The 19,420-nt window shown below is 42.4% G+C and overlaps 1 protein-coding gene across 1 annotated transcript in view; it reads right to left on the bottom strand.

The window, feature by feature from the left end:
- Nucleotides 1-19,420, bottom strand: part of LOC126195515 (orexin receptor type 2-like) — a 134,503-nt gene that overhangs the window by 27,040 nt on the left and 88,043 nt on the right. Inside the window, exon 5 of the mRNA XM_049934142.1 lies at nt 13,680-13,792. Within this exon, the coding sequence (XP_049790099.1) occupies nt 13,680-13,792 (113 nt within the window). The remainder of the gene's footprint in view (nt 1-13,679; nt 13,793-19,420) is intronic.

The following is a 19,420-nucleotide window of genomic DNA, read 5'->3' as shown; positions in this document are numbered from 1 at the left end:
GAAACTTTCACAGGGTAGACTAGCATGGATAACGTCATCAAATGAGTCTTCGGATTGAAGTCCTCAACAACAACATCCGGACGTTCCCGAAATTTGAATTTCACTCGCAAAAGGTTAAGAGTTCACTGAAGTACTACCGGATTCCTCCTTACACTCTCTTCTTGAATGAGTTTGGCAAGTGGCTGCGAACCGTGTGGCCTGATTAGTTATTGGAGAGCATACAGGGGTTGGACAAAATTATGGAAACACGAGAGAAATGCATGCCTGAACATAAATACAGATGCTGGCCAAGCCTGTTGCATCTGACCACGATTGGCACCTGTGCAGCGTCCTCAATACATTGCAAGTATCAGTTGTGGTCAGAGCAGTGATATAAGAAGGTTGGAACTTTAATAGTGGCAACTAATTATTTACAGCTCGTACAAAATACGTGTTTCAAAGTTTTACTGTCCTTCAAAGTAGTCACCAGCATTGTGCATAACCCGTTGCCAGCGATGAGGAAGTCGTAGGACAGTCTTAGCAGTGCCAGTTGTGTTGACAGTTCAAGCGCCGCGGTCTATTGTCCGACGAATTTGTAGCAGTTCTGAAGCGAATGCCGTGAAGTATTTCCTTCAGGTTATAAATCGAGTTGAACTCACGAGGGCTTAAGTCAGGGGGGTGTAGTAGGTGGTATAGCACTTAGCAGTCCCATCAGTCAAACAAATCAGTAACAGCTTGCACTGTATGTGCTTGAGCACTGTCCTGCAAAATGACGGTCAAGTCCTGCAGAAAGTGTCATCACTTCTGTCTCTATGCTGTTCATTTTTGGAACACAACCTACGACCAGCTTCCATTTCCATAACATTGCCCTCAGCCCTCAAGTACATCGCCCTTGTATAGACCCTCTATATACGCCTTCCATCTTTCTGCTGTCCCTTCTTTGCTTAGAACTGGTTTTCCACCTGAGCTCTTGATATTCATACAAGTGGTTCTCTTTTCTCCAAAGGTTTCTTTAATTTTCCTGTAGGCAGTATCTATCTTACCCCTAGTGATATATGCCTCTAAATCCTTACATTTGTCTTCTTGCCACCCCATCTTAGCCATTTTGCACTTCCTGTCGATCTCGTTTTTGAGACGTTTGTATTCTTTTTTGCCTGCTTCATTTACTGCATTTTTATATTTTCTTCTTTCATCAATTAAATTCAAAATCTTTTCTGTTACCCAAAGATTTGTACTACCCCTCGGCTTTTTACCTACTTGATTCTCTGCTGCCTTCACTATTTCATCTCTCAAAGCTACCCCTTATTCTTCTACTGTATTTCTTTCACCTGTTGCTGTCAATCGTTCCCTAATGCTCTCCCTGAAACTCTCTACAACCTCCGGTTATTTCAGTTTATCCAGGTCCCATCTTCTTAAATTCACACCTCTTTGTAGTTTCTTCAGTTTTACTCTACAGTTCATAACCAATAGATTGTGATCAGAGTCCACATCTGCCCCTGGAAATGTCATACAATTGAAAACCTGGTTCGTAAATCTCTGTCTTACCATTATATAATCTATCTGAAACGTTCCAGTGTCTTCAAGCCTCTTCCACGTACACAACCTTGTTTCATGATTCTTAAACCAAGTGTTAGCTATGATCAAGTTATGCTCTGTGCAAAATTTTACCAGGCGGCTTCCTCTTTCATTCCTTATCCCCATTCCATGTTCACCTACTACTTTTCCTTCTCTTCCTTTTCCTACTAGACATCTTTAAGTGCACACTGTATGCTCAGAACTGAAAAGTGCGACGTGACATGATCGACAGGCATAGTAGGGGTGTTGCACAATACATATGCTCATATCTTCACCGGATTTTCACTATGGATTTGACTTTACGATCGATCAGACCATTTCTTTAAAAATAAATAAAAAAGGTGCCTTTGTGCATCACTGGTTTGGTGAGATCGCACCAATACTTCTTAGCTTGTGCTGTAGATAACTTTAAGGTCAAATTTTCTATCTTTTACAATTAGGAATATCTTATACTATGGTTTATTATTGTTTTAATTTATCTTTGCGAAGTAAATGACTGAGCAAATTACAAACGTGATTTTCCTTCGAGGAACAACGTGGCCATTAACCAAATGAATAACCAGATTTGGAGATCTGAACTTTTGACTGATACTATGAATTATGAAGTCTCTACTGGCATTATATTAATTAAGCCTGTGCAAGGCTGTGCCAGGTGTTTGACACTGGAATTCTTACCAAGTAGCTTTGTGTTGAATCCATGGGTGCTGCAGTCCATATTTGTACTACAGGTGCATTCGTATAATGTTTTTAGTCCCTACTCTTAAAATTCTGGAGACAAGGACAGCTCGTGAAAGTGGACTGTGTATGTCCCTTGATTTGTAGATAGCCTCTCAGTCTTTCCCTAGTCGACTGGTGTGCTTGAAAATTGTAGGAAAAGAATTTTTGTGGAGAACAGATACTTACTCTTCCCAATCAAGTGTACATTTTTTTAAGAACAGTAATTCGAGCGGATAGTGATGTTTCTTTCGACAGTCTATGCCTCATGGCATTCTAACTGTTCTGGAGGCTTTACCCTTTTGTAATTAATGTATGTCCATGCTGTTGCATTTGTTCTCATGAATCATGTTGTGAATTAGTTATTGACTAAACACGTAAGTACACCAACACGTTTTACTTCAGCTGATAGTTGCTGGTAGAAGTGTCATATTTGTGATTGTAAGTGAAATGAGTAGCAGGAGCAGACTAAAATAGTCACAGAAGTTATCGTTTTTCGTAATATGTGACCTTTATGAAAGTATGTATTATTTTTATGGTGGGAATCAGTAATTTGTTAAAGATCGTATGCATGTGGATTTTTGTTTTAGCTTTAGAGCGTTAAGCATTGTCCGAGACACTTTTTTTCATTCTTTTCTATTAGGAAGATAGCAGCAAACGTTATACAAGTAGTAATGTTTGTAAAGATTGTAAAACTCCAGTATTTTGAACATATTACATGAGACAGTAGATGGAATACGCTTACTGTAACATTATACTTATTTTTATGCATGAAAACTGTAATTTATTAGTACAGATGCGGAGAGAACAACTGTCGAATGCATGTGTGAGCGCATATTGTCTATGTGCTGACGCATCATGCAGCACAAGGCTGAGAAGAGCCGTCCACATTAGCGAACCTAAAATTTAACGTTGCGCTGGAGTATTTTGTGACTTTTAGGTATATTTCAGTGTGATGTGGCCACGTTAAGCTTATGTATTTGTATGCTTTGATGCTGCATTAGGTTCTGTGTAAAACTGGTGACGTTAGAGCGAATGGCTGGAGCCACCCACGCACAACGATGTCATAAGCTTTTTGTTGCAGTTTACGAGTATGTGTCAAAAGTCCCACACAAGTGAGTATTTACAATCGGAGACGCAGATGCCGTTTTCTTTTAAAATAGTGCATGAGAAATAGATTCGGGCATAATAAAGTTCGTTTGTATTTTCGAGGTTGAGGGTAGATCAGAATAGCTTAAGTGCACGATTGCAAAGAGTTGGGTAAACAAATGTTTTATTTTTATTTTATTTTACTTTATTTATATTTCTTTTTTTTACATTCGAGTTCGTTCGAATGGCTCACACAACTCATATTATAACACCTAAATAAATCACTGAAAATGCGAGAGGCCTCCAAAGATGGTTAATGTATACCCTGTATATCATGATAGCAGGTGGTGCAATGAAATGGTAAGCACTGATTTTTTTATTGTTATTACCCGAACCGAATGAGGGACGACATTTTTGTGTATCATTTATGATCTTGTGTTGGTAACCATTCCACCCTATCCGTCCTGCGTCCCGGCTTGAAGTACTCTGGTATTGTGTGTCTAAATTACGAGGATGAGTCAATAAAAAACAAAAATAACAAACGACAGAATACGGAATATCTTTTTAAATTTCGCGTCTACACGTATCTAGATGTCGCGTGGAAAACAGCCGATACACAGCATTCCGCAGCCATGATTAACCCGATTAGAAGAAAGCGATTTTTGTGAGCCGAGGGACTGTCTGCAGAGCACGCCCATAGAGCAGTTCGTCCCGTATAGAGTTAGAAGTGTATTTCATGGAAATTTTTGTTGAACTGGGACAAGAATTCAGCGAAGTGCAATTAAATTACAAACAAGGAGCGTCTTGACCGCCATGGTTCTCCAGCGGTGGCTCACTCTTTCCCCGTCTAGGGGTATTTTGCTACCCGCAGGGCACATCGGTCTTACGGGTTGCTGCAGTTTAAGGAACCGAATGAACTTGTTATACCCCGAGAGGTCATTCGTTAGATGCGACAGCTGCCACAAGAACTCTAAGCTGCAGTTTTTTAACGCTTTGTCGAGCGTTGGGTAAGTGATTAAGTTTACGAGGGGATTATGTTGAAAAGGAAAATAAATTTCAGGCTACTATACGCTTCTCTCATGTCTGTATTCCAGTTTGCGCCTTATTTAATGACTCACCCTCATGTTTTCTTGCCTATGTAAACTACTATATTGGTTGCAACAACGTTATTTCAAGTTTTATTTCTATGCGTACGACTACATACTCTGCCGATATGGATTCTTGTAAAAGAGTGAAATCAGTGTGGTTTAGTTCCTAATCTTTGACACCAACACATATCTTATTTTGTTCGATAAGTGTGATGTGATGTTTAATTTCTTTTGTAGAATGTTTCACATGGCTTCTAAACTATCTTATGCGTCATGTGTTTCTTCCTCTGTAATTTAACCATAACTGAAAAATTCGTGTTCCTAGTGAGATACTTGCATGTTTATCCATGTAAGATTTTATGCATGTCACATCAAGGTTACTTAGGAGTGATTAAGGACTTTTCTTGTATGAACTTGTCACATTTTGGGTAAAAATGGTAAATGTATTCCCCATAAACCCTGCTAAGCAAGCAAATGATGTGTACTGTTCTTTTGGAACTGCATACATTTTTTAATAAATAGGAAATGGGTGCATTAGATAGGGCACCTTACTATGACTCAATCTAATGTGCTAAAAGCTTAAAAAACTATGACAAGAAGTCACTTAGTACTTTTCAGCTCGACACACTGGAGAAAAGAGATTTAATTAAGGCATGCCTTGTTATCGCGAGACTTATCTCGAGGCACAAAAGATGGACAGATGTGGTGCACAAGTGTTGAGCTTCGCAATGGAAGGTGTCCTGCTTGAAGACTGACAGCTGAGGTAGGCCACCAAATTCCCAAAGGCTTGGGAAACTTGAGCGAGAAACTTCAATACCTTGCTGTTACGTTGCAGACTACTTGGCGACTCAGGAACACAGAAAAAAGACACTTGGACGCATTCACACACTTTTGTTAAGAAACTCGACGCGTAAGCTGCTAAGGCACTCACTGTAGGCTGAGAGGCTGCCAGTACGACTCTTGTTGTGACACGAGGTCCGCCATGGAAAACAATTGGAGCTTATATACACTAGACTGACTGCTGATGATGATGGGATGGAAAGCCCATCCACAGGCAAATGATAATCTAGGGAATTTTCGAAGCAGAATCGAATATGTTGGCCCCCTGTCACCAAAACTGGCGAGTGACGATTTCCAGTGTCAATAATTCATTAGGGAAGTATTGCAAATTCAGCCTACAAATCGAAAGATGGTACGACAGGAAATTCAACAGCCTGAAGGATGCGAAGAAGGGAAGGAGACAAATACTCCTGAGCATGAGTACTTGGGGGAGTCATATTGAGTCTGATTGTGGGGTAGATTCTCATTATCTTTCTGCTTTTGTTCTGTTAATGTAATAAGGATAATTGTACGATAGGTAATTTTGGCACTATGTAGAGTTCTTTCGGGCAAACGAAATATGAATTTTGTTTTATTGTAAGCGGTTTACTTTTTTATTTATTTAAGTATGGGTGCTTAATCAAATAATTGTTAAACTGAGCCCCATGTCTGCACAATCCTCAGCCTAAATTCCACGCTACATAGGCAGATTTACCATGGGACGGGAGAATTCTTACTACAGGAAAAAAATTGCTAACAAATAATTAGGTTGGTTAGACAATGGATTCAAGTTTGCCATTGCTGACTAATTGTACATAGAAAATTCTACAATGTTCTAGAGGAAACTTTCTCCTACTGTGGAACACTTTGATACTAGGTCCCATGCAAGATCCTTGGATATTTGTTGGGAAATCAATCAGGACTTAACTTGCATGCCGAAACGATGACCATTTGCAAGGGTCATAGCCACACAATCCTTGGCAGTAATGCAACCTTGCGGAGTAACCGTGGGGCCCAGGGAATACCAATAAATGGCTGGCCAAATCATCACGAACCCTCGCCATGTTTCCTTCTTGGGACGTAAACTCGGCCAGAAGTTGGAAACAGTGTGAAACAAGGCTCATCCGACCGAATGAATTTCTTCTGTTGCTCCACATTCCACGTTTTATGGCTTCGGCACCACTTTTCCTGTTATGGGTGTTTGTAACACTGATGAGTGTTTTTGCAATTCCAGCTCGTCCTGGAGTTCCTTGCCTATGGAGTTCCCTTCGTGTTGTTTTGATGACAGGTTTCGCGAGTGCGAATTCTTCAGTTACTTTTACATCTGTCGTCCCATTACTGTTTCGCACAATATTCTTCAGTGACTACCTCTTACGATCACTCAACGTACGCTTTCGTCCGCGTTGCGACTAAGCGGATGATGTTTTTTTCCACTTTCCCTGTATGTAGTATAACCCTTCGATACGGTGCCTCTTGAAACACCAAACACATACGCTTCCTTGGTTACAGAAGTAACCACCATACGAGCGCCAACAGCCTGCCCACGTTCGAATTCTCTTAGCTCCGACGTAATGCACTCACAATTATAATACAGAATACTGTTCTGTCCACGACTGATACATCAGCAACTGCAGCCTACTGTGGACATCACAGACGTACCGTTCATGGTCAGCTACAGCAGGCGTGGCTAGCACCTGCATTTGTGTTCAAGGATCCATTTCTCGCTATGTTTCAATATTTTTGTACGATCCTGCAAATGTAGATGTAAATCCTTGCCCCCCCCCCCCCCCCCCCTCCCGTTTCTGGTTCCACGGTATAGACGGTATAGAAGTGTTGGATGCTAAGAAAGCCGCAAAGTCATACTCAGTTTTTTTCCGTCAGGTATGTGTGGTTATGCTCTTGACGTAGATAAAGTTTCATGAACAAGTTCCATTTTAAAACTAATTTCGTAAAATCTTTCGATTCACCTAGGCCTAACAACCAATAGCATCTGTTCGATAGCGCATATTCAACTATCTCTCTCAGATGTCGAGGTATCCCCCCACCATAAATTGACTTTCACTTGATTTTCCTGCGTAAATAGGGGTAATGACGCTGTTTAAAAACAGGCACTTTCCCGAGCCTTTGATTATTGAAGTAAATGTGACCTATTCACCACAACATCAGTGGTTCTGCTTACTTCTTCGCTAGAGACTCAGCACATAACTCCAACGCTATCATTTCGCGTATGCTGCCTCGGTGGACAAATACTATTTTCTTGCTAACACGTAAATGAACGAAAGTTTATTGAATTATGAGACGTTGGTTTTTCATTTGGGTCACATAATGGAACCTCAACATAAACACCGCCCAGCAGCTTGTTTGTTCATATCGTTTCATCCAGTACACAATCTGATAAACAGTACCCGGATACCCCTATGTAAAGCAGAATTTGCCACTAAATGTCTTTAGAAGCAAATCCTCCAGGTATAAAAGTAGGCTAGGACTATCGTGTTTTCAGTATCGGAGCAGTAACAGCAGAACACTTCAGTGAGCAGAGCTAGATGTCACCTGAGTAACAAATCCATCAGGGATATTCCAGCTCTTCTCAAGCTATCCAAGTCGACGGTTGGCAATGGTGAATGTGAAATAGAAACGCTAACGATTTTTTTATTTTGATACATCAGTGCCACGCGGGATAAGCCGAGCGGTCTGAGGCACTGCAGTCATGGACTGTGCGGCAGGCGCCGGTGGAGGTTCGAGTCCTCCCTCGGGCATGGGTGTATGTGTTTGTCCTTAGGATAATATAGGTTAAGTAGTGTGTAAGCTTAGGGACTGATGACCTTGGCAGTTAAGTCCCATAACATTTCACACACACACACACACACACACACACACACATACACATCAGTCTACTGATTGGTTTGATACGGCCTCTCCTGTGCCCATCTCTTCATCTCTCAGAGTAGCACTTGCAGCCTGTGTCCCCAATTATTATGTAGTAGTACATTAGAGCAAAGTCTGTATTTGACAGTGTCTGTGAAGTACGATGAAATATTTCTTTGGACAAGCACTGTCAAATACAGACACTGGCATTTCATGCCAAAGCCAAGACAGCCTGACAAGGAAACTGAGTAAGACTCACCATGAGCGGGAATCGCATCATTGTGTGGGTACTGTAGACGCTGGGACATATGGGAGTTTGGATTTGTCCGTGAAGCGTGCTGGGGTAGCCAAAGTGGTTAAGGAGAGCATTCGCTTAAAGTGGGAAATCCGGGTTCGAGTATGGTCCAGCACACATTTTGTTTCTAGTCAATTGTACAGTTGTGGTGATCTGGTATTCGCAATCCGCGAATACATTTCCTGAAATTATGTTACACAGGGTTACTTCTGATCCACTGAAAGCTATCTTCATCGAATCCCTTAAAATGAAAGTTTCCTGTTTATAGTGGTGGAATTTAGTTACATTACTTGATGGAGAAATACATCCATTGTAGAGGCAGGCGACCATTCAGAACTGGTAAAAGCTTGAAATATACGAGAATTATCCAGAAAATAAGTTCCGATCGCTCGCGAAATGGAAACCACTGGTCAAATCCGTTGAAGCTTTGCACAGCTGTGTTGGGCAGTGTCTCTAGTATGCCCGTCGATCGTGTCGCGTCGCTCTTTTCAGTTTCGAGTGAACAGTGTGCACGTAAAGAGGCGTAGGGAATAGTGTCTCTCGCCAGGTATGAGGGCCTGGTTAGAGATTTCGTCTGTGTGATGCAGCCCACATAACACAACTATCTAGCAGTTCCTTCTTCGTGCCAATTCTCGGCCGCACACTGCAGGGGCAATGAAGACGCTCCTGCAGCGTCTCCGATGAGAAGTGTTTGATCACCCACAATATATTCCGTAATTGGCTCCCACTCAGTCTCATCTCTGCTCACAAGAACCGCTGGCTATGAAGACAAACTTTTTCCACAGACAACGAGCTGCAGACCAGTACAGATAACTGGCCGAAAGCACAGGCGGCTGCATGACGAGGATATTGAAAAGTTGATACAACACTACGACAAAACTCGAAGCTGGAGCGGCGACTATGTAGAGAAGTAGATGGAAGGTGTACCTAACTGTTGCAGATAAAACGTTTCTGGTTTTCACTGTGGTTTCCATTTCGCGACCGATCGGAACTTACTTTCTGGACAACCCTCGTATAAAGGTATTGAACCCTCAAATATTTATTAAGCGTTACGTGTTTCAAAATTTCATCGTCATACTGAAGCTGTGGAATGACGTGGATAAGGAAATTAACGATAACAAACACGTAAATAATAACATAAGTACTTATATTTAGATTAAACTCACAAAAGTGAGCACATAGACTGAAAACAACATAGAGCTCATCTCAGGTAGGCATAATTTGACAGTGCCGTTGTCTATTCGAAGATAACCAGTGCCAAATTGATTGTGGCGATTAAGCTATCAAAGAAGTAAACGAAGACCAGTAGGTGGCGCTAGCACTATCCATAGAAAGGCAGTCAAAGAGTAACTTTACAAGTATGCACTGCGAAAACTATACGTCAGAACATTGTAAACAACTTGACAAAGATACGTTTATGCTACTTTTATGGAGGACAAACTCGTGTAATGACAGCATGAAATGTGCTTCTTTAGATAGCATCGTGAACAATGTTAGTCGATAGTCAATACTCAGAACAGAAGACATACTTACAGCCACTGTTTCAGCATTGCCTAGGCATCAGTTTTTGTCAACGAATGACCCTAACTTTACGTCCTCAAGCCCAGCATGCTAAGATGTTTTTTGTATGTTCTCATGTGTCTACTTCAAACTGAGCTGTTATACATTCTGATATGATACCTTTACGTTTTTTAATATAAAATAAAGAACAAGTTGTAATATTAGCTTCTATTTCATTTCAAATTGTTGCCATTCATCTAGGCTTACCGAAATGGTTATATTGTATGTCGTGCATTATTTGTTCAACTATTGGAATATTATTACAGTTCGTCATATTCAGGTAACATTTTATTTTGTGGTCGTTATAAAGTATGAACGAACTGTCGCATATCCCCTGGCCATCACTGTCACCAGCTCTCAATATTATTGAGCCTTTGTGGTCTGCTTTGCAGAGAAGGATAATCGTTATCCACCCTCGTCAGCGTTACCTGGAAGTGCTACTATTTTGAAGGAAGAATGGTATGAGACTCCCTTGGAAACCAAAAAGGACGTATTTTTATACATCCCGAGAGAACTGGAGGCTGTTTTGAATGCCAACGGGTCTGTTTTCAATGCCAACGGGTCTCCTACACAGTATAAGGTATGGTATTGTTTTTGGTGTTTCCACACTTTTGTTCAACCTCTGCATACTCCGAAAACCACCTTACGATGTGTGGCAGAAGGTACTTCTGGTACCACTATCTTGTTTTACCTTCCTTGTTCCATTTGCGAACTGCGCGTGGGGACAATGATTGTCGGTAAATCTCCGTAGTAGACCTAATTTCTCAGATTTTCGCTTTGTGGTCATCAAGCAAGCCATGTGAGATGGATGCAACCTAGCGAGGGTCCCAGACTGATGAGAAATACTCGAGAACTGGTCGAACAATTGGTTGTGTAATCGACTTCATTTGTGGCTGAATTACATTTCCTTCAGACTAAGCTGATATTATCAGCTTATCCTACTTACGGTCGCTCCGGGTGATTGTTCCTAGGTGTTTTACGGTAGTTATTGTTTCCGGTGATTTGTCGTATTGTGCTACTAGAGGGAGATGTGGAGGGTAAAAACTGTAGGGTAAGACAGAGATTGGAATGCATCCAACAAATAATTGACAACATAGGGGTGCAAGTGCTGCTCCGACATGAAGAGATTAACGCAGGAGGGGAATTTGTGGCGGGCCGCACCAAACCAGTCGGAAGACAGACGAGAGAAAAAAGAAAAATCGGTAGCCTTCAGCCTTTCTTATAAAAATACCATTGAGTGCAATAAACTCCGCTGCCATCATCAACATTAACATCTATTTAACTTTAGAATGAAAAAATTTTTTTGAATGCTTTTGTTTTTAAAACTACGAAAGATAGATAACAGTTTATGTAGGTGTATTGTTGAATCACGAACTAACGAACCAATGAGATAATTAGTACAAGTTATTTCTATCTTTTTTTATGGAATGATGAAGTAATTCTCAGTGCACTGCGAGAGTTACCTAAACCTCCTTCTCAGAAAAGAAAGCTATATATCAACATGGATGGTAGAAACCTGTTACAAAATATGCTTCCTTTCCACCACCACTCTCCCTAGCGACGCTTGCTTCACCCACGACCTTGCACTCCCATTTAAAATCAACCTAATGAAAATGTGCGAACTATACTTGGGCATACAGTTTGTAAATCGCTTGATTAGTGGGCTCATTACTTTTGAATAGGCCGAACTGGAAGATTTCAGGCTGCCAACACTTGGTATCTGACCACTGCCACAGATAATAATAATAATAATAATAATAATAATAATAATAACAAAAATAGCAGTGTAGTAGCCATTCCATCGCTGACAATTAATTCGTTTATTGTTCCCAGAATGAAATTTTCACTCTGCAGCGGAATGTGCGCTGATATGAAACTTCCTGGCAGATTAAAACTGTGTGCCGGACCGATATTCGAACTCAGGACCTTTTCCTTTCGCGGGCAAGTGTCCTACCATCTGAGCTACCCAAGCACGACTCATGACCCGTCCTCACAGCTTTAATTCATCCAGTATCTCGTCTCCTACCTTCCAAACTTCACATAAGCTCTCCTGCGAAGGTAGGAGACGAGGTACTGATGGAATTAAAGCTGCGAGGACGGGTTGTGAGTCGTGCTTGGGTAGCTCAGATGGTAGGACACTTGCCCGCGAAAGGAAAAGGTCCTGAGTTCGAGTCTCGATCCGACACACAGTTTTAATCTGCCAGGAAGTTTCGTTTATTGTTGCGAAGTTAATAATAAAATAATTTATAGTCTCTTGAGGAACTACCTATAACTCTCGGAAACCATTTTCATGAGATATTATATCACATGTTATGTACTTGTCTCAATATAACACTCACAATCGCGCAGTACACAGTATATGTGTAGCGAGTGGCCTGTGTGAGAAAGATCTTGTTCATGCGCTACTTTCACAAGCTGTTATCCCCCAAACATTGTGTCATACGTTAAAGCTAGTATATGAATAGAAAATGTAATTATTGGTAACTTTTCTAACCAGTAATTATGTGCAACGAAATAATAATGATTTTTAAAAAATAATTTACTTTCGTGATCGAAAGACAGTTGAATCATTTTATTTCTAACCCTCAGAAAATTACATTTCACCCTCTTAGAGAGAAAATGTAACTGCATTTTATCACTTATATATTTAACAGTAACAGTCCTTTAACACTTCCATGAGGTACTCCTGAAATTAATTTTGTCGATTCTGTTCCATAGCGAGCAACCCATCGAATTCTATCTACAGGGAAATCTTGAATCTAGTCACAAATGTGGTTCGATACTCGGTAAGCTGGTATTTTGTTGCCTAAACGACAATGCGGAACTGTGTGATATGCCTTCCTGAATTCAAGGAAGGCGGGATCAACCTCGGAGACTTTGTCTACGGTGTTCTCGATGTCATGGACAAACAGAGCAAGCTGAATTTCGAAACCTCTCTGTTTGGGGTATCCGTGTTGGTTTTTATAGAGGCGATTTTCGTTCTTCATAAATTAGCACATGAGCATTAGACATGTTCCACAATTCTGCAACATACTGACGTCAGCGGAATACCTCTATAATTATTGGCAAATGTTCTGTGAGCTTTCTTGAAAACGGGGACGACCTCTGCCTCAGGAATTCCAGTCTGCCCTTAGATGGAGACCTTGTCGAAAGATAGCTACAAGAGGTAATCTGTACACAGCTACGTACATAAATCCATGTGGTAATATGTATAGTCCCGGTGTATTAAGGAAGAAGAAAGGAAGATTGGGATTTAATGTCCTGTTAAGATCGAGTTCACTACAGCCGGGACACAGAAAAGCGTTGGGGAAGGATTGAGAGAGGAACCGGCTATGTTCTCTTCAAGGAACTATCCCAGCAAATGGCTTAAGCGAGTTTGGGAAAAAACAGAGAAAACCTAAATCTGGATGACTGAACCTGGATTTAAATCTTAGGTCTGCCAAATGCAAGTCTAGAATCTTACCTTTGCTCGTTCGGTGCCAGAGAGGAGGTGAAGTTTATGCTGTCAAGTTACCTGCAAACTAAGTGTAAAGCTAGTCTCAAATTGCGTTGTTTCAAACGAGATATGTGGGCGCGCTTTAATCTATGAATAATTATTGTGATTGCGACTAAACGTTTGATGTGCATCCCTTTCATGTACTGATAATGAGGAGCGCACGGGCGGAAGAGCGATGGGTTAGAGAGAGCGTACTCACCGCTCATGAAGTTGTAGATGATGGGGTTGACGGCAGAGTTGGCGTAACACAGCCAGTGCGCCAACATGGAAATGATGCTAGTCGCGTCGTTCTGTGGAATATCCATCGTGTACCTGCAATCAGATATTATAGTTGGCACATAAATTGCACACACATGTATACTTTTTATTGATATAGAAAAAGTGTCCAATGAAAAGTGATGTAAGGTACTTGAAATCCTGAGTGAAACGGGTATACACTCTAGAGAAATGTACACTACGTTATCAAAAGTATCCGGACACACCGAAAAATATACGTTTTTCGTATTAGGTGCATTGTGTTGTCACCTACTGCCAGGTATTCCATACCAGCGACCTCAATAGTCAATGGATATCGTGAGAGAGCAGAATGGGGCGCTCCACGGAACTGACGGACTTCGAACGTGGTCAGGTGATTGGATGTCACTTGTGTCATACGTCTGTACACACGAGATTTCCACACTCCTAAACATGCCTACGTCCAATGTTTCTGATGTCGTAGTGAAGTGGAAACGTGAAGAGACACGTACAGCACAAGAGCGTACAGGCCGACCTCGTCTGTTGACTGACAGAGACAGCCGGCAGTTGAAGAGGGTCGTAATGTGTAATAGACAGACATCTATCCAGACCATCGTACAGGAATTCCAAACTGCATCAGGATCCACTGCAAGCACTTTGATAGTTAGGCGGGAGGTGAGAAAACTTGGATTTCATGGTTGAGCGGCTGCTCATAAGCCACACATCACGCCGGTAAATACCAAACGATGCCTCGCTTGGTGTAAGGAGCGTAAACAATGGACAATTGAACAGTGGAAAAACGTTGTGTGGAGTGACGAATCACGGTACACAGTGTGGCGATCCGATGACAAGGTGTGGGTATGGGGAATGGCAGCTCAACGTCATCTGCCAGCGAGTGTAGTCCCAACAGTAAAATTCGGAGGCGGTGGTGTTATGCTGTGGTTGTGTTTTTCATGGGGTAGACTTGCACCCCTTGTTGTTTTGCACAGCACTATCACAGAACAGGCCTACATTGATGTTTTAACCATCTTCTTGCTTCCCACTGTTGAAGAGCAGTTCAGGGATGGCGATTGCATCTTTCAACACACTCAAGCAGCTGTTCATAAAGCACGGCCTGTGGCGGAGTGTTTACACGACAACAACATCCCTGTAATGGACCTGCCTGCACAGAGTCCTGACCTGAATCCTATAGAACAACTTTGGGGAAGTTTTGGAACGTCGACTTTGTGCCAGGCCTCACCGACTGACGTCGATATCTCTCCTCTGTGCAGCACTCCGTGAAGAATGAGCTGCCATTCCCCAAGAGACCTTCCAGCACCTGATTGAATGTAGGCCTGCGAGAGTGGAAGCTGTCATCATGGCTAAGGGTGGATCAACACTATATTGAATTCCAGCATTATCGATGGAGGGTGCCATAAACTTGTTAGTCATTTTCAGCCAATGTCCGAATACTTTGATCACATAGTGTAGGTAATATACAAAATGTACGAGATGCAAGAGGGTACTATAGGGATCTAACAGTAAGAGAGAAATGCTCATCTTAAAAATTATTCAGTCTGTTTGTCGAAGAAGCAATGAAGGAAAGAGAGAACATTATGAGTAAGGTTAAAATTCAAGGTGAAAAGATATCAATAATAAGATGACACTGCTATCCTCTATCAGTGTGAGGAAGAATCATAATACCTGGCGCATCTAATGAACTGTCTACTGAGCAAACCATGTGGATTGACAGACAGTCGAAGGTAGAAGAAAGAGCTGGAAGCAGCAGAAATGAGATTAATGAAAATTTCAAACTTCGTAGAGGAAGTGTAGAAATTTTGCTACCTTGGAAGGAAAATTACGAAAGATGGACGAAGGAAAAAGCAGACAGACGGTTTTCCTCGCCAAAGATGTCTACTAGCAGCAACTTAGACCTTAATGCGAGAAAGAAATTTCTGAGAATGTACGTGGGACGTTCAATAAGTAATGCAACACATTTTTGTTCTCGGACAGTTTTGGTTAAAAATGTGGGATTTGTTATGCGACGTCATGGAATATACCTTCATCAGCCCCTGTTGTTTCATGAAGTTTGTCAGGTAGCGGCGGTATATGTAGCCTTCAAAATGGCGTCTGTAACGGAGATGCGTACCAATCACAGTGCTGTCATTTTCTTTTGGCTGATAACCAGAGCACCGAAAATATTCGTAGGTGCTTACAATATTTCTATGAGACCTGGTAGCGAACAAAGGCTCGGTGAGTTGGCCAAAGTGTCTGTCATCGTCGCACCAAGGTCGCGCAGACCTGACCGATCTCCTGCGTACCGACCAGCTCTGACTCCTGCAGTGTTGGGATGTGCGCACACTATTATTCGAGGTGATTGACTGATCACAATCAAACACTGCTGAACAGGACGACTCTATTGGTAGTGCAGACCCACTCGTACTCCAGTTAAGGTACTCAAAGGTGTGTATCCGCTGTGTGCCTCGCTGCCTCGCAGAAGACCATAAATAGCAACGAGGGACCATCTCCGCGGAATTTCTTGCACGTTACGAGGCTGATCGTGACAACTTCTACATCTACATCTACATCCATACTCCGCAAGCCACCTGACGGTGTCTGGCGGAGGGTACCTTGAGTACCTCTATCGGTTTTCCCTTCTATTCCAGTCTCGCATTGTTCGTGGACAGAAGGATTGTCGGTATGACTCTGTGTGGGCTCTAATCTCTCTGATTTTTTCCTCGTGGTCTCTTCGCGGGATATACGTAGGAGGGAGCAATATACTGCTTGACTCCTCGGTCAAGGTATGTTCTCGAAACTTCAACAAAAGGCCGTACCGAGCTACTGAGCGTCTCTCCTGCAGAGTCTTCCACTGGAGTTTATCTGTCATCTCCGTAATGCTTTCGCGATTACTAAATGATCCTGTAACGAAGTGCGCTGCTCTCCATTGGATCTTCTGTATCTCTTCTATCAACCCTATCTGGTACGGATCCCACACTGCTGAGCAGTATTCAAGCAGTGGGCGAACAAGCGCACTGTAACCTACTTCCTTTGTTTTTGGATTGCATTTCCTTAGGATTCTTCCAATGAATCTCAATCTGGCATCTGGTTTACCGACGATCAACCTTATATGATCATTCCATTTTAAATCACTCCTAATGCGTACTTCCAGATAATTTATGGAATTAACTGCTTCCAGTTGCTGACCTGCTGTATTGTAGCTAAATGATATGGGATCTTTCTGTCTATGTATTCGCGGCCGGCCGCGGTGGTCTAGCGGTTCTAGGCGCTCAGCCCGGAGCCGCGCGACTGCTACGGTCGCAGGTTCGAATCCTGCCTCGGGCATGGATGTGTGTGATGTCCTTAGGTTAGTTAGGTTTAAGTAGTTCTAAGTTCTAGGGGACTGATGACCATAGATGTTAAGTCCCATAGTGCTCAGAGCCATTTGAACCATTTTTTTTTGTATTCGCAGCACATTACACTTGTCTACATTGAGATTCAATTGCCATTCCCTGCACCATGCGTCAATTCGCTGCAGATCCTCCTGCATTTCAGTACAATTTTCCATTGTTACAACCTCTCAATATACTACAGCATCATCTGCAAAAAGCCTCAGTGAACTTCCGATGTCATCCACAAGGTCATTTACGTATATTGTGAATAGCAACGGTCCTACGACACTCCCCTGCGGCACACCTGAAATCACTCTTACTTCGGAAGACTTCTCTCCATTGAGAATGACATGCTGCGTTCTGTTATTTAGGAACTCTTCAATCCAATCACACAATTGGTCTGATAGTCCATCTGCTCTTACTTTGTTCATTAAACGACTGTGGGGAACTGTATCGAACGCCTTGCGGAAGTCAATAAACACGGCATCTACCTGGGAACCCGTGTCTATGGCCCTTTGAGTCTCGTGGACGAATAGCGCGAGCTAGGTTTCACACGATCGTCTTTTTCGAAACCCATGCTGATTCCTACAGAGTAGATTTCTAGTTTCCAGAAAAGTCATTATACTCGAACATAATACGTGTTACAAAATTCTACAACTGATACACGTTAGAGATATAGCCATGAAATATGGATTCATCACTTGGAACCGGAAACAAAAAGGCAATCCTTGGAGTGGCTCCACACAATCTGTCCACTGAAGAAAAGGTACAAAGCCGTACCCTCAGCCATCTCATGGCGACGACCTTCTGGGACTTTGAAAGGGATATTCTGTTTGATGTCATCCGTCTTAGTGCAATGACCAACTCTGAAGTGTATTGTGCTACCTTCAGGAAGTTAAAGAAACGACTTCACCGTGTTCGTGGCACAAATATGCAAACGGAATTCTCCTTCTCCACAACATCGCGAGTCCTCACACCCGAGAGGAGTTCCCAAAACTTCATTCCTCATCCTACAGGACGAATCTTGCATCTTCCGACTTCCATCTCTTTGGCTCAATGAAGGATATAGTCCCCGGGAACCAGTACCTGGTTGATGGGGACATTGCTGATACAGTAAGACATTACCTCCGACGTCGACCAGCAGAATGGTACCATGCAGACATTCAGGCCCTCTCAGTGAACGGAGATTATGTTGCAAATAGAGTTTTGTATACTAAAGAGGGGGAAATTATGTGATGTATTGGAATCTTGAATAAAACCAACCTGCTTTCAGAAAAAAAAAGTGTTGCATTACTTATCGAAAGCCCCTCGTACGTTTGAAGTGCAGGATAGTATAGAAGTGAATCACGGACTGTTGAAAAATTGGGAAAGAAGGATCGATAAGGAAGGGTTATGTGGAAAATACTGATTATGAGAAGTGACAGGGTGATAGGCTGCGGTATCGACGGCATCTTCGTCGAGAGCACCCGGCGCGCCACGTACCGTTCGCAGATATGTAGGAGACGGCAATTTTAAGCCTCCCTCTAGCGCGCCACCGGGAAAGCTAGCCCTTCCATTGCTCGCTGTCTCAGATGGGGGGCGCCACGCTTACACGTCACCAGAGGTCGCTAAACTGACATTATCTCATTGCCTTAAACTCTGACTGGTTGCCAAGTCGTTTTAAGCAGTCGCACTCAGAGCTTCGCTCCAGATTCAGTGTTCCTACAGATATATCAACCTTAGTATGGAAGACTGCAGTGAGGACAATACATCTATGTAGATCGATACTACTAAACTTTACTACGTGTCAGTGTCTTATCAAGTTGCATGTCCTCTCCGATAGCTGAGTGGTCCGCGTGACGGATTGCCGTCCTACGAGCCCGGGTTCGATTCCCGGCTGGGTCGGGGATTTTCTCCGCTCAGGGACTGGGTGTTGTATTGTCTTCATCATCATTTCATTCGGATCCGGCGAGCAGGTCGCACAATGTGGCGTCGAATGTCATAACACCTGCACCAAGGCTGCCGGACCTGCCCCCTAAAGGGCCTCCCGGCCAATACGCCAAACGCTCACTTCCATCAGATTGCAATAACATTTACACATACCACAAGTTATGTGTATTTACATTATTAAGTGTGTGTATTGTAATTTAACTTACTTTTTGAAGGTGTGTGATTGTGTTTATAGGCCACGTCAAATACCGATATATCATAAGCCACGTGTTAACACATCAGAGGATAACTTACGTCGTACTGCATGGAGCGGTAATAGCAAAAACTGTAGGGCGAGGCTGCATACATACGACATAAACTGAGATCGTTGGTTGCAAAAGTTACTCTTAGGGCACGTGATTGGCACAGG

Source organism: Schistocerca nitens, chromosome 7 (assembly GCF_023898315.1).
Source record: "Schistocerca nitens isolate TAMUIC-IGC-003100 chromosome 7, iqSchNite1.1, whole genome shotgun sequence".
Classification (NCBI taxonomy): domain Eukaryota; kingdom Metazoa; phylum Arthropoda; class Insecta; order Orthoptera; family Acrididae; genus Schistocerca; species Schistocerca nitens.
This window is presented reverse-complemented; position numbering and strand designations above follow the sequence as displayed.